At 34.1% G+C, this 17376-nt stretch overlaps 2 protein-coding genes across 7 annotated transcripts in view; both read right to left on the reverse strand.

Annotated features, from left to right (window-relative positions):
* LOC128314802 (butyrophilin subfamily 1 member A1-like) overlaps nt 1-17376 on the reverse strand; it is a 367358-nt gene that overhangs the window by 130214 nt on the left and 219768 nt on the right. The gene's annotated exons all lie outside the window — the stretch shown is intronic.
* The window catches only part of LOC113596271 (butyrophilin subfamily 1 member A1-like), a 64256-nt gene that overhangs the window by 30980 nt on the left and 15900 nt on the right, over nt 1-17376 (reverse strand). For all 6 annotated transcript variants that reach the window (XM_053218483.1, XM_053218490.1, XM_053218505.1 and 3 more), the window contains exons 3-4: nt 15878-16159; nt 13815-13928 (exon numbers count right to left, since the gene is read on the reverse strand). In XM_053218483.1, the coding sequence (XP_053074458.1) occupies nt 13815-13928; nt 15878-16159 (396 nt within the window). The remainder of the gene's footprint in view (nt 1-13814; nt 13929-15877; nt 16160-17376) is intronic.

The following is a 17376-nucleotide window of genomic DNA, read 5'->3' on the forward strand; positions in this document are numbered from 1 at the left end:
AAATAGTATTGAGGTTCTTCAAAAAGTTAAAAATAGAACTACCCTATGATTGAATATTTGCACTACTTGGTATTTACCTAAAGATACAAAAGTACTAATTCTGGGCTATATGTACCCTGATCTTTGTAGCAGCATTATCTACAATAGTGAAATAGTGTAAACAGCCCACTTCTGTCAAGTGATGAATGGATTTATATATATATATATATATATATATATATGTAACAAAATACCTATATACAAAATAACTACATTATGTATATATATACACATATATGTAACAAAATATATACACACAATAACTACAATTATATATATATATGCATCTGTAATAAAATAGATATACACATAACTGCAATTATATATATATATATATATATATATGTATATACATACACACACATATATACACATACACACAATGGAATATAACTCAGCGATATAAAATAATTAAATCTTTCATTTGCAATAATATGGATGAATCTAGAGAATATTATGTTAGGAAAAATAAGCGAGTCAGAGAATGACTAACACCATATGATTTCTCTCATATTTGGGTTTTAGAAACAGAACAAATGCTCAATGAGGAAAAATAAAGAAATTGAGAGGGGCAAATCAAGTAAAAGATGTTTAACAATGGAGAACCAACTGATGGTTGCCAGAGGAGAGGTGGGTAGGGCAATGGATTAAATAGATGATGGAAACTAAGAAGAGTAGTTTTGATGAGCACTGGTGTTATATGCAAGTGTTGAATTACTATATTGTGCATGTGAAACTAATATAACCCTGCATTCCAAATAACTAAATTTTTTTTAAAAAGTTAAAAGAAAGGAGCAACTAAAATATAAAGGATCCAGCCCTAGAACTCTACCAAATGGCAGGGGAGCTAATGAAACTCACCCTTGGTCAAAGGGTCTTCATTAAAACACAGGTTATATTTTCCCTCCATATTAATAGTATGGATAGGAATAGAGTCCAGAACCTTTAGCTGGCTAACTCCTTAGTGATCTACAGACCTAGTCCACACCAGCCAGCCACTACACTAATGATGAGCCAGTGCAGTATACACCAGGGCACACTGGGTCTACACTCAGTACAGTTCCAGCTGAATCACCATGATATCACAGGTGCAAAACACAGTGGAACGCTCCAGGACTGCATCAGTCTGACTCCAAACATCTTACCAGGCAAAGCCCTGCCACAAAATGTCCAGGGAACACCTGGCCAGAACCCACCTCAGATACGGAGCCCTGCCAGAGACCCTTGAGTGTGGTGATCCCCAGTATTACCACAGCCAGATCCCACTTAATATTTGGCTACACCTTTATGGCAGCCAGAGTATATTGAGCACTCTGCTCCAGAGCCCAAGGAAACCACAGTTCCAGCCATCTAGCCAAACACACTAAAAACAGTCTACACAGAGGATAACTATACACATGATCATTTCTTCAAGTTCAGGAAAATGAGCTGTTTTGCTTAATTCATAGAAAGACACACACACACACACACACACACACACACTAAATGAGCAAAATGAGAATATGTTCCAAATGAAAGAAGTAGAAAAAATGTGAAGAAAACAACAGAATGAAATGGAGGTAATCATATACCTAATGAAGAGTTCAAAGTAATGTTCCAAAATATGCTCACAGGTGTGGAGAGTAAATGAACTCAGTGAGAATTTTAACATATGTAGGAAAATATAAAAATCAGAGTTGAAGAATACAGTGACTATAATAAAATTGTGCGAAAGGGAATCAACATTAGCTTAGAGAATACAGGAGACTAGACCAGTGATCTTGAAGACAGGGTCATGGAAAGCACCCAAGAAGAAAAGCAAAAAGAAAAATAAATAAAAATGAGGGTAAACTAAAGGATCTATGAGATAACATCAAGTGAATAAGTGTTTACATCATATGGTTTCCAGAAAGAGAAAAGAGAAAGGAGGCAGAAAACTTACTTGAAGAAATAATAGTGGAGAAATTCACTAACTTGATGAAGGAAACAGACATCCAGGTACCAAAGCTCAGAGACATCCAATGAGGTCCACACCATGACACTTAATAATTAAAATATGGAAGACTAAATATGAAGAGATAATTTTAAAAGCAAAAAAAAGAGGGGTGTCTGGGTGGCTCAGTGTGTTAGTGTCTGACTCTTGATTTTGACTCAGGTTATGATCCCAGGTTGGTGAAATCAACCCTATATAGAGCTCCATGCTGAGGGTGGAGCCTGACTGAGATTGTCTCCCTCTCCCGCTTTGTCTCATCCCCCTTTGTACTAAATACATACATTCATACATACATGCATGCATACATACATACATAAATGCAGAAATATTGGAGCAAGTAGTTACTAAAAAGGAAAATCCCAATACGTCCATGAGCTGATTTTTTTTAGCCTAAACATGTAGAGCAAAAGGGAGTGACCTACTGTATTCAGAGTTTTGAAAAGAAAAAAATAAATAAAAACTACAACCAAGAACAGTGTAGATGGCAAGGCTATCATTCAGAATTCAAAGAGAGATAAAGATTTTCCTAGAAAAAGAAAAGTTAAAAGAGGTAATAGCCACTAAACAGGCCTTAGAAGAAGTGTTAAAAGGACTTTTAAGTGAAAACAAATAGACCATAATGAGAAGGAAGACATTTATGAAAGGAAAAAAAAATCATGAGTAAAAGCAAAATACAGTAAAGTTAGTAGAGCAGACATGTAAAAAGTCAGCATAACGGTTAAAACACAAAACTATTAAAATCAATTATATCTAAAAAAATTGATAAGGGGACTCACAACATAAAAGGATGTAAAATATGACTATATAGATAGAGAGATGATATAGATAGATAAATAGATACATAGGTACATAGATACATAGACAGATAGATATAGAGATAATAGAGATAGGTGATATAGATGATATAGATAGATATCAATAGATTGATGATAGATGATAGAGATAGATAGATATAGATATATATAAATGTAGATGTTGATGTAGATTTAGATGCAGATGCACATATAGATATAGATAGATATATAAAATGGAGAGTGAGAAGATAAATGAAGTTCATTTAAAATGTATTTAAATTTAATTGAACGTGAACTTATGTTAAAATGTTATATACTTAAGATCTTGTGTATGGACCTCATGGTAACCATTAACCAAAAACTTATACTAGATATTACAAAAATATAAAGAAAAAGCCAAGAATCCCATTAAGTAAAGTAATGAATCACAAGAAAAGAGAACAAGGGAGGAAATAAACTGAGAAAGATGAAAAAAGCTAAGAAAACAAATAAAATGACAATAATGTACCTATCAATAATTATTTAAAATATACTGTTCAAAATGCTTCAATATAAGATGTTGTATGATAGAATGGATTAAAAAAAAAAGACCCATGCATATGTTGCCTGAAGGAGACTTACTTTAGACATAAAGACATATAAAGATTAAAGTGAAGGGATGGAAAAGTATTTGCCATGCAAATGTAAGTGAAGAAACGTGGGTTAGATGTACTTATACAAAATAGGTTTAAAAACAAAGATTCTAGGAAGTGAAAAAGAAAGACACTATCTAAAGATAAACAATGAATCCAAAAACAGAATATAGCAATTGTAATTATCAGTGCATTCAATACTAGAGCACCTAAATACACAAACCAGATATTATCAAACATAAAAAAAAGAAATTGACAGTAATCCAATAATAGTAAAGGACTTTAGTACCCCACTAATCTCAATGGAGAGATCAGCAGGGCAGAAAATCCATAAGGGAACAATGTCTTTGACTGACAAATTAAACCAGATGAACTTAACACATTTATACATAATATCCTATTCAAACATAACAATACACATTCTTTACAAGTGCACAAGGAACATTCTCCAGAATAGATCACATTAGGACAAAAGCAAAACAAAACAAAACAAAGCAAACAAGCAAACAAACAAAAACTCAATAAATTTAAGAAAATTGCAATCAGGAGAAGAATGTTTTGAACCAAAACAGTAAGAAACTAAAAATTACTTACAAGAAAACAACTGGAAAACACACACACACACACACACACACACACACACACAAGCATGAGGAGGCTAAACAATATGTTCTTAATCAAGAAATGGGTAATCTAAGAAATCAGAGGAAATGAGAACATACATGGAGACAAATGAAAATAAAAATACAACTTCTCACAAACTTTGGGATTCAGCAAAGAGTTCTAAGAGGAAAATTCAATATTATAGATGGCTGCATCAAGATCAAGAAATACATAATAAACAATCAACACTTCACCTAAATTAACAAGAAAAAGAAGAAGAAACAAAATACAAAGTTAGTAGAAGGAAGAGAATAATAAAGATGAGAATGAAAATAAATAAAATGAGACAAAAATAGAAAATATCACTGAAACCAAGAGCTGGGTCATTTGAAAAAATAAACAAAATTGATAAACCTTTCGATACACTTATTGAAAGAAAGAAAGAAAGAAAGAAAGAAAGAAAGAAAGAAAGAAGAAAGAACCCAAATAAATGGTATCATAAATGAAAGAGGAGAAATCAAAACCAACACCAGAGACATATAAAGGATTATAATTATGCCACTGTGAAAAAATAGACACCAACAGACTAGACAACCAAAAAAAATGGATAAATTCCTAGAAACATATAATATTCCAAAACTGAATCACAAAGAAACAGAAAATCTGAACAGTCCAATTCTGAGTAATAATATTGAATTGGCATCCAAAAACTCTTGACATACAACATAAGGACCAGATGTATTCACAAGTGAATTGCACACATAATTTAAAGAAGAGTTAATACTGATTCTGCTCAAACTATTCCAAAAAATGTAAAACAAATTAATTTTCCAAATAATTCCAAGATTAAAAAATGTTTTCCTTTATAACAAAACCAAAGACATTAAAGCAAACAAAACAAAACAAAATAAAAGCAGGTCAATATTCCTGATGAACACAGATGCAAATTCTCAACAAATTATTAGCACACCACCTTTAATAATATCTTGAAAAACGTCATTCACCATGATCAAGGGGGTTTCTTCTGGGGATGCAAGGATGGTTCAGTATCCACAAATCAATCAACATTATATAACACATTAATAGAATAAAGGATGGAAGTTATGTAATCATCTCCATAGATGCAGAAAATACCAGCTGACATAATTTGATTTTTATCATGATAAAGAAATTTAGCAAAATGGGTTTAGAGAGAACATACTTCAGTGTAATTAATTTTGTACATGGGAAAACCACACTTATTATCATATATAATGGTTTAAAAAATGACAGTTCTTCCTCTAACAACAGAACAAGAGAAGGATGTCCATTCTTGTCACTTGTATTCAAAACAGTAATGAAGAAGAGATACAACATGGTGGAGAAGTAGGGGGACCCAAAGTTCCCTCCTCCCTCAAAAAAAAGCAGTGTTGAGTCCAAAGGACATTGAATTCCAAGAGTCTGGGCTGCAAAGTGACAAAGACATCTCCAGGGGCCCATGGGGACAATGTGGAGGGTCATAGGGCCACTTCCATGAACATATCAAAGCACACCTGGTGGAGGGTCCAAAACATCACTTTGAGTAGGGAGATAAAGCAACCAGAGTCACAAAAACAAAGAGCAAGTAACATACTCCAAGAAATACCTGCTGAATGGCCAGGGCCTGAACAGTGTATGACCACTCTATAATATAGTAGTGCTCGCAGGTGCAGCGTACACAACAAGCTTTTAAAATGCAGAAGGGACAGAAAACTAGAAAAAATGACAAGACAGAAGAATTCTCTTCAAAGAAATTCCAATAAGAAATGACAGCTAAAGAATTAATCAAAACAGATATAAACAATGTAACTGAACAAGAATTTAGAATAATAGTCATAAGATTAATCACTGGCCTTGAAAAAAGCATAGAAGTCAGCAGAGAATCTATTGCTGCAGATATCAGGAACTAAAAAGTAGTCATGATGAATTAAAAAAATGCTATAAATGAGGTGCTAAATAAACTAGAGGCAGTGATTGTGAGGATGGAAGAGGCTGAGGGGAGAATAGGTGAAACAGAAGATAAAATTATGGAAAAAGATGAAGCTGAGAAAAAGAGAGATAAAAAATTCTGAACCATGAGGGGAGAATTAGACAGCTAAGTGATCCAATGAAATGAAATAATATCTGAATCATAGGAGTTCCAGAATAAGAAGGGAGAGAAAAGGACATGAAGTGTACTTGAACAAATCATACCTGAAAATTTCCCCAATCCGGGGAAGGAAACAGACATTGAAATGCAGGAGTCACAGAGAACTCCCTTCATATGTAATAGGAATTGATCTTCTGCATGACATATCATAGCGAACCTGGCAAAATCCAAAGATAAAGAGAGAATTCTCAAAACAGCTAGGGATAAACGGGTCTTAGCATACAAGGGTAGACACATAAGGGTAGTAGCAGACCTATGTACTGAAACTTGGCAGGCCAGAAGTGGGTGGCAGGAAATTTTCAATGTGATGAATAGGAAAAATATGTAGCCAACTATGCTTTATCCAGCAAGCCTATCATTCAGAATTGTAGGAGAGATAAACGTTTTCCCAGACAAACAAAAACTGATGGAATTCATCACCACTTAACCAGCCCTACAAGAGATCCTAAGGGGTGCTCTGTGAGTGGAATGTTGCAAAGACCACGACGGACCAGGCATCACTACAATATGAAAACTACAGATAACACAATGACTCTAACCCCATATCTTTCAATAATAACACTGAATGAAAATGGAATACATGTTCCAATTAAAGGACACAGGGTGTCAGAATGGATAAAAAACCAGACTCATCTATCTGCTGTCTAAAAATGATCCATTTTAGACCTGAGAACACCTGTAGATTGAAAGTGAGAGGTTGGAAAACCCTCTATCACACTCCTGGAATTCAAAAGAAAGCTAAGTAGCCATCCTTATATCAGACAAATTAGATTTCAAAATAAAGGTTGATACAAGAGATGAAAAAGAGTATTATAACATAATTATGGGATCTATCCATCAAGAAAAGCTAAAAATTATAAATGCTTATGTTCCCAATTCAGGAGCACACAAATATGTAAAATAATTAATCACAAACATAAGCTACCTTATTGATACGAATGTAGTAATGGCAGGGGATATTAATATTCCACTTACAACAAATGACAGATCATCCAGACAGAAAATCAATACAGAAAATATATGGCCCTGAATGATACCCTGGACCAGATGGACTTTACAGATATATTTACTTTTCACCCTAAAGGAGCAGAATACACATTCTTCTCAAATGCACACAGAACATTCTCCAAGATAGATCACATACTGGGTCACAAATAGACCTCAATAAATATAAAATAACTGAGATAATACCTTGCATATTCTCAGATCACAATGCTATGAAACTTGAAATCAATCACAGGAAAACATTGGGAAAACTTCCAAATGCATGGAGGTTAAAGAAAATCCTATTAAAAATCAATGAGTCAACCAATTAAAGAAGAAGAAATTAAATTAAATTAAATTAAAGAAGAAAATTAAAAATATATGGAAATAAATGAAAATGAAAACACAACAGGCCAAAACATTTGGGACACAGCAAAGGCAGTCCTAAAAGGAAAATACATTGCAATCCAGACCTATCTCAAAGAATAAGAAAAATCCCAAGTACGATATCTAACAGTACACCCAAAGGAATTAGAAGCAGAACAGCAAATAAACCCCAAGGCCAGCAGAAGGATAGAAATAATAAAGATCATATCAGAAATAAACAATATAGAATACAAAAAAAAAGTAGAACATATCAATGAAACAAAGAGCTGTTATTTTGAAAAAAAATACACAAAATTGATACACCCCTAGCCAGACTTTTCAAAAACAAAAGATAGAGGACCCAAATAGATAAAATCATGAATTAAAAAGGATTTATCACAACCAATCCATCAGAAACACAAGCAATTATCAGAGAATACTATGAAACGTCATATGCAAACAAACTGGACAACCTGGAAGAAATGGACAAATTCCTACACATCCACACACTGCCAAAATTCAAATGGGAAGAAATAGAAAATTTGAACAGACCCATAACTAGTGAAGAAATTGAATCAGTTATCAAAAATCTCCCAACAAATAAGAGTCCTGGCTCAGATGCCTCCCAGGGGAATTCTACCAGACATTTAAGGAAGAATTTACACCTATCCTTCTCAAAAAGTTCCAAAAAATAGAAAGGGAAGGAAAACTTCCAGACTCATTGTATGAAGCCAGCATTACTTTGATTCCCAACCCAGACAGAGACTCCACAATAAAAGAGAATTACAGGCCAATATCCCTGAAGAACATGGATGCAAAAATTATCAACATGATACTAACAAATCAAATTCAACAGCATATAAAAATAATTATTCACCATGATCAAGTGGAATTCATTCGTGGGCTGCAGAGCTTCTTCAATATTTACAAATCAATAAATGTGATACAACGCATTAATAAAAGAAAGGATAGGAACCATATGATATTGTCAATAGAGGCCGAAAAAGCATTTGACAAAATACATCATCCTTTCTTAATAAAAAACCCTCAAGAAAGTCAGGATAGAAGGAACATACTTAAACAGCATAAAAGCCATTTATGAAAAGCCCACAGCTAATATCATTGTCAATGGGTAAAAACTGAGAGTGTTTCCCTTGATATCAGGAACATGACAGGGATGCCCACTCTCACCACTGTTGTTTCACATAGTGGTGGAAGTCCCAGCATCAGTAATCAGAAAATAAAATGAAATAAAAGGCATCAAAATTGGCAAAAAAGAAGTCAAACTTTCACTTTTTGCAGATGATATGATACTCTACATGGAAAACCATGAAAGCGCCCACCAAAATGCTGCTAGAACTGATACAAGAATTCAGCAAAGTCACAGGGTAAAATATCAATGTATAGAAATCTGTTGCATTTTTATACACTGATAATGAAGCAACAGAAAGAGAAATCAGGAAATTGGTACCATTATCAATTGCACCGAGAACCATACAATACGTAGGAATAAACCTAACCAAAGATATAACATATATTTATGTTGAAAATTATAGAAAACTTATGAAGGAAATTGAAGGGGAAACAAAGAAATGGAAACACATTCCATGCTCATGGATTGGAAAAATAAATGTTGTTAACATCTCAATAGAACCCAAAGCAATCTATACATTAAATGCAAACTGAATCAAAATTGTACTGGCATTCTTCCTAAAGCTAGAACACACAATTCTAAAATTTGTATGGAACCACAAAAGACCCTGAATAACTAAAGTAATATTGAAAAAGAAAACCAAAGTAGGAGGCATCACAATCCCAGACTTTAGCCTCTACTATAAAGATGTAATTACCAAGAGAGTACAGTATTGGTACAAAACAGACACATAGACCAATAGAGGAGAATAGAAAACCCAGAATTGGACCCACAAAAGTATGGCCAATTAATCTTTGACAAAGCAGGAAAGAGCATACAATGGAAAAGAGTCTCTTTAGCAAATGTTGGGAGAAATGGACAGCGACATGCAGAAAAATGAAACTAGACTACTTTCTTCCACCATACACAAATATAAACTCAAAATGGATGAAAGACCTAAATGTGAGACAGGAAACCATCAAAACTGTAGAGGAAAAAGGACGCAACCAATTCTTTGACTTCAGTTGCAGCCAATTCTTCCTCAACACATCCCCAAAGGCAAGGGAATTAAAAGCAGAATTAAACTATTGAGACCTCATCAAGATAAAACAGTTCTGCACTACAAAGGAAATAATAAACAAAAGTAAAACGCAACTGGCCCAATGGGAAAAAAATATTTTCAAATGACACATTGGATAAATTTACTGTTCAAAATATATAAAGAACTGACCAAACTGAACACCCAAAAAACAAATAATCCAGTGAAGAAATGGGCAGAAGACATGAATAGACACTTTCCCAAAGAAGACATTCAGAGGGCCCACACAGACATGGAAAGATACTCCACATCACTCATCACCATGGAAATACAAATCAAAGCCACACTGAGATTCCACCTCACACCAGTCAGAGTGACTTAAACTAACAACTCAGGAATCAATAGATGCTATCTAGGATTTAGAGAAAAGGGAACCATCTTGCACTGCTGGTGGGAATGCCAACTGGTACAACCACTGTGGAAAACAGTGTGGAGGTTCATCAAAAAATTAAAAATAGAAATACCCTATAACCCACTAATAACACTACTAGGAATTTATCCAAAGGATACAGGAGTGTTGATTCATAGGGGCTCATGTATGCCAATGTTTATAGCAGCACTATCAACAATAGCCAAATTATGGAAAGAGCCTAAATGTTCATCAATTGATGAATGGATAAAGAAGATGTGATTTATATATACTATAGAATAGTACTTGTCAATGAGAAAGAATGAAATCATGCCATTTGCAGCAACAAGGATGGAAGTGGAAGGTATTATGCTGAGTGAAATAAGTCAGTCAGAGAAAGACAGATATCATGTGTTTTCACTCATATGTGGATATTGAGAAAATTAACAGAATACCATTGGAGAAAGGAAGTGGGGGAAATAGTTACAGAGTGGGAGGGAAGAAAACCATAAAAGACTCTTAAATGCAGAGAACAACCTGAGGGTTGATGAGGGGTAGTGGGGGAGAGGGGAAAATGGGTGATGGGCATTGAGGAGGGCACTGGGATATGCACTGGGTGTTGTGTGTAATCAATGAACCACAGGAATCTAACCCAAAAACCAAGAGCACGCTTTACACACTGTATGTTAGCCAATTTGACAATAAATTATATTAAATAATAAATACATAAATACATAAATAAATAAATGAATGAATGAATGAATAAATAAATAAATAAATAATTGGCAACAAAACAAATGGAACTTAAAAAGAAAAAAAAAAGTAATGAAAATCCTAACCACCCAATCAGACAATGCACAGAAATAAATGCATCCAAATCAGTAAGAAAGAAAGAAAACCGTGCCTTTTAGCAGAAGACAAAATATTATACTTAGAAAACCCTGTAGAATACACCAAGGAACTATGAAAATAAATGAATTCAGTAAAATTTCATGGTGCAAAGTTAATATACAGAAAACAGCTGCATTTCTAAACATTAATAATGAAGCTGTAGAAAAAAAATGTCTTTAAATATCCCATTCAAAATTGCACCAAAAAATAAAATACCCAGGACTAAACTTCGCCAAAGTGGAAAAAGACCTGTACTCTGAAAACTATAAAATATAGATTATAGAAATTTAGATGACAAAAACAAATGGAAAGATATTCCATGCTCCTGGATTGGAAGAATTAATACTGCTAAAATATCCATATTACCCAAATCAAAATACAGATTCAATGTAATCCCTATCAAAATACCAATAGCAGTTTTCTCATAAGACAAATAATTATAAAATGTATGGAACCACACAACACTTTGAATACCCAAAGTAATGTTGAGAAAGGAAAACAAACCTGGATATATCACAATCCAAGATTTTAAAATTATGCCACAAAGCTGTAATAACTAAAAAAGTATTTTATTGATACACAAAAAAGAAAGAAACCCACAAATCGATGGAACTAAAGAGAGAGCCCAGAAATAAACCTATGCTTCTATGGTCAGTTAATGTATGACAACGGAGGTAAGAATACACGATAGGAGAAAAAAATCTTCCTCAATAAATGGCCTGGGTAAGCTGAATAACTAAATGCAAACAAATGAAACTGACTCACTTTCTTACACCGTACCAAAAATAAAAATAAATTAAATACTTATATCTGAGGTCTGAAACCATAAAGCTCCTGGAAGAAAATATAGGCAGCAATCTCTTTGATATTGATCTTAGCAACGTATTAATGGATATGTCTGCTAAGACAAGGTCAACAAAAGCAAAAAGTACACTACTAGGACTATACCAAAAAAAAAAAAAAAAGTGTGCAGTAAAGGAAACTATCAACATAGCAAAAGGCAACCTACTGAATGGGAGAAGATACTTGTAAGTGATATTTCTGATAAGGGCTTGATATCTAAAATATCTAAAAGGAAACAGCAAAAAAAAAAGGAAGAAAAAGAAAATGAGTAATTCATTTAAAAAATGAGCAGAGTATCTGAATAGAAAGTTTTTCAAGATGGCCAACAGACACATATAATAATCGTCGACATCGCTAATCATCAGTGAAATGCAATTCAAAACCAGGCAATGTTTTCTGACACCTATCACAATGACTAGGTGTGATAGTCATTTGTTTGTTAAAACAAAACAAACAAATAAAAGAGAACCAGACCATAAATACAGAGAACACACTGGTTGTTGCAGGACTGGAGGAGGAAGAGGTGAAAGGGAGTGGGAGGTATGGGCTTCCAGTTATGAACTGAGTAAGTCTCATGAATGAAAGGTACAGCTTAAGTAATATAATTTATGTATTGTAATAGCTGTTAGTGACAGATGGTGGCTACACTTTTGGTGAACAAAGCATAATGTGAAGAGTTCTTGAATCAATCTGTTGTAGACCTGGAACTAACGTAGTATTGTTTGTCAGCTATACATTTTTATTAAGTTTTTCATTTTAATTTCAGTACGGTTAATTGTTTTCAATTAAATAAAATTTATCAGCTATGCTCTGATAAATACCATTTTTCTGCCATGAAAATATATTTCTCACATTTTTAGAAAAAAAAAACTATTTTTTTTCATATTGACCAAGTAGACAGTATTGGATATTTAAAGGGATTTCTAAGTTGTATAAAAATTTAGGAGTATGAACTATATCATTTTTGTGAACTGACAGGTGATGAGAGAAGAACTTTAACACAATGCAATGCTTCTCTTCATGGTCAGGGTTTTGTGGGTTTTTTTGGTTTTGTTTTGTTGTTTGTTTGCTTGTTTTGTTTTACTTTTGATCACTGCCCTGATTCTCTTCTCCTACCTAGTGGAGGTAAATCACATTGGCAGGAAAGTAACCTTCAAGATACTGGAAATTCAATCAATGTAGAACAAATGTAAATAGAAATATATCATAGTTCTACAGGAATAATGACCTAAGCCTGTCTACAGCACAAATATTATTTCTGAACAGAGCATTTCTTTAAAGAACTCACTGAACACATTCAGAGTGAGGGACAGAAGTGCCACAGGCTGTGGGTAGCCAGGCATATGTAGAGAACCGTAATCAAGCCAGAGCACAGAAAAATGGGTTCTTATGATGCATTATTTTCTAGGGACTGGAGAAAGGCAGTCACGGGCACTCATGGCCTGGAAAAAGCTCTAATTTGTTAATATCTTCTTGCTTTTGCTCACAAAGAAATGTTCTGAATACTGCTATACTGATTTCTGCCCCCTCTCCCAGTATTAGAGAAAAGTGGCATTCTGATAACAGAAAAAAACCATCCCAATGCTACACTAAGATTTCAGTTAAATTATATTGTAGAGAATTTGATTATCTCTGGGTGCATAAATAAACACATAAACAAAGCATTATATAATCTTGTTTCTGAACCCACAAATTTAAGTGTCAGTTCATAAACAAACCAAGCATGTTTTTTTTTTCCTTGATGAAGTAATTGACCTTCATCAGATAACCTCTAGTTTCTGACAAACATTCAAAGCCATAAGTTTGTGGATGAGTCTGTTCAGGTTTTCTTATTCCCAATTTTAAATGCTAAAGACCACCTACAGATCATTTATGAATTTTTTGTTACTGTTATATTCTAATTCTTCCAAAAATGAGGCCAATTCACCATTTTTTAAGTTTACCTTTGGCTTTTCGGGTACACACAAATAGAACACTGATTGTTGCACCAAAGGCCAGGAGAGACAGGAAAACTGCAAACCCCACTGCCCAAGGACAGTCCTCAGGAAACAAGGTATCTGAAAAATATAAAATTTCTCACTTAGTATTCAGCTTGCTATCAGAGACTTGGCTGGTGGGAACAAATCCCTAGATGTTTTCCTTTAGGGGACATTATGAGGAAGAGCACAGATTCTAAGCCTCATCTACCTCTCCCTGCAATTCTAAAGAATTTTGGAATCCTAAAGAGGCTTCAGTTTCCATTCCTGTTCTTGATATATGGAGACTCAGATGTTTATTTTATAAATTATCAAATGTTTTAATATGCTGAACACATACAAATAATTCATCAGGCATCCATGTACCCACAATCAAAATTTAACAAATATTATTATATTTGCAACAAATAATTCTCCTACAACAAATAAAAGTCTAAAAATGCATTTAAGTATTTTTTCATCCTTTTCTCCATTATTTCTGCTACAGACCCCACACTGACTTTGCCATGTGTCTTTTCTATCTGATTATTTTCTATATAAATATATATGTGAGTTTGACAATATACCAATGAATAAGAAGCATGTGGAGCTTTTCCAAAGATTAAAGGAAAAATTGTGACATCTTGGATGATAAGCTAAATGGAATTCATGTCTAGGTTCTTGAGACAGAGATTATTTCAATTCCCCATTTCTTATGAAATATGTGTCAGCTAGCAAATAAAATCTGTAAAAATGAGTATCATTTTTATATTCTTTTATTTAATACTGTTACTTCAGAAGAGGTCCTGACTGAGTCATCCAGGTTCCCCAAAATGTCTGTGTAATTTTTAATTGATGATCTCAAACATATATGTATATATAAGTATATGAGCATTTTTAAAATGTTTTCTCTATCATGGTGTATGTGTTTGCTTCTTTCACATTTTCCACCTCAAGTTTTCTTTCTAACTAACTTAAACCAATGTTATGTCCCAAACCAAAGCACAAAGGAAATGTCACTTCACTTACTGATTAAAGGTGATACAAAAATTTATGCATTGTAGAAAAATATATTGTGGATCGGTATTTTTCTAAGTAACGGGGATATAAAAAATAGACACAGTATCCTCAGAAGTTTATATTCATTCTAGGGAAATAGTGAAACATATAATCAAAATAATGTATGAGTAAAGAGGGCACTTAACACAGAATAGCTTTCTGAGAGGTTAAGGTTAAATACAGAGGGAGCAGGAAGAAACCTTTGGTTAGAGGAAAAATAGAAGAAATGTGTCAATAACAGCCTACATGGGATATTGCATGGGTGAATATGTTCTGGGAATGAGTGAGGGGTAGGAAGAATTGGAGGCAAAGGAAGACAGGGCTGAAGGATGAAGCTGGAAAGATTAGAAAGGACAAGAGATAAAGAATGTTATTGACAGGCTACAATACTTCAAATAAGGATATTTGTATATCCAGGAAGTTGGAAGAGATCACATGGGCAAACTATTTCTTTGAACTGTCACTTTGGATAGTTATTGGAATGTCTGAGCTCTTCTCTGCCTGTGCTATTAATCATAAGAGTTAATACTCATAACAACTTTATGAGGTAGACACTATGATTATCCGTATTTAACACATGGGAACTGAGCACAGGAAGGTCAATAGTTACTCACGACCATGAAGCTGATAAATGGCACTGCCAGGATTCAAATCAATTTGAAAGATGGGAGAAAACACAAAATTGTGAAAATATGCTTTCCGTAGGCAGTGGGATTAGGAGAAGTTTAGAAAGAACTTTGATGGTTTCCTCAAAAACGTTATTACTTTTTTCCACTCGTGTATTCATCTGCATAAAGTAGAAGAATGACATTTCCATCATAAGAAGAAATATAAAACAAGACAGAATGTGACTTTTTCCAGGTTCTCTGCATTAAAATTTAGAAATGGATAAATTAGAATATCCTTCTGGTGTGTCAATCATAGGTCTTTATCAGTAAGAACTTCCTGATCAGCAGGGACTTCTCAAGATATCAACTTTGGAGGAAACTGACCTGCTACGGAGACATGCACCTCCTTCTCCACACTGAGTATTAGGTTCCTTATAACACAGGACACATCTGCTCTTGAATTTTTATCAACTGCGATAGATGATTCCACATGAAACAGTCCATTTTCTTCTATTTTCTTTGTCTCAAAGGCTGGTGCCAAGCGCAGTCCTTGAAGGTCCCTCCATTGTACCTCAGGCTCTGGATACCACCCCATAGATGTGCAGGTCATCTTCATGTCCATCCTATTGCCAGGCTCAATGTGAATATGAGGAGCTGTACCTGAGACTAGGAAAGCCAAAGAGAGACAGAGAAAGTACACATCTCCAAGAGTTTTCTTTCCAGTTTACATTTTAATTAACGTCTATGAAGTTCATTTTTCTTATTCATAAAAGAGAGTTAGAAAAATAACTAAGCCAAAGAACTTTGAGGAAAAAATCAGCTATATCAACATTTAATGAAGTACCCACATACCAAGCATGTCTGTATTGTTTTCCTTTGCCGCCCTCCCAGTTGAAACATCACTGATTATATTATTTGATGATTCTTAAAGTTGGTTAGAAGAATGTGGCACCTGGGTGGCTCACTTGGTTGAGTGTCCAACTTTGGCTCAGGTCATGAACTCATAGTTCATGGGCTGGAACCCCATATCAGGTTCTGTGCTGACAGCTCGGAGCCTGCTGACTGCTCTGGATTCTGTGTCTCCTTCTATCTTTGCCCTTCCCTGGATCATTCATATTCTCTCTCTCTCTCTCTAAAAAATAAACATTTTTAAAAAACTAAGTTGAGTGGAAAAACACTCTATCAATTCATTTGCAGTCACTGAATTTAAAGGAACATAGGATGGTTTTCTGTAGCAAATTTGTAGTCACTTTACAGTTGTCTTTTAATGCCTAATTCTAAAGAAGTTATTTTTAAATAAATAACTTCTCATGATGTTGGGAATGCTATGAACATCAATGTGGTCCAAATAACTAGCTACAGGTCGTTCCTGAGCACCCGAAATTTTGTTAGGAAATGAATTTCATATTTTAGTCAATTAAATTCATTCCAACTAAATTTAAATTTAAGAGAAATATGCAGTTAGTAGCTGCTATTTTGGATAGAACATTTCGGGGAATAATATAAATTTTAACTATGAATATCCCAGTCCCATTTAAGACTGAATGTTCCAAACCACCTTACATTTAAAAGTGGCCTTGATATGCTGATAGAAGTGTTGTGAAATGGAAATGATATATGTGCTTTATGGAATATTTCCCTCAGAGAAAGGAGATCCACTTTTTTCCTTCATTTTTTTCTCACTTCTCAAGGACTGGAGCACAGACAGTTCCTATGAATCATCTTTAAAGGTGAATTTTGTCGATATGGCAAAACATCAAATTGAGAGAAATGTGTAAACCTCACAGTGTGTACCGACTCTTCCAGTTCTAGTTCCTTTATCCCTGTACCACGGGAGAAATTCTGGTTTAAGCTACTGTGTGTTGACTTCATTGAATAGTAGT

This window comes from Acinonyx jubatus, chromosome A1 (assembly GCF_027475565.1).
Source record: "Acinonyx jubatus isolate Ajub_Pintada_27869175 chromosome A1, VMU_Ajub_asm_v1.0, whole genome shotgun sequence".
Classification (NCBI taxonomy): Eukaryota; Metazoa; Chordata; class Mammalia; order Carnivora; family Felidae; genus Acinonyx; species Acinonyx jubatus.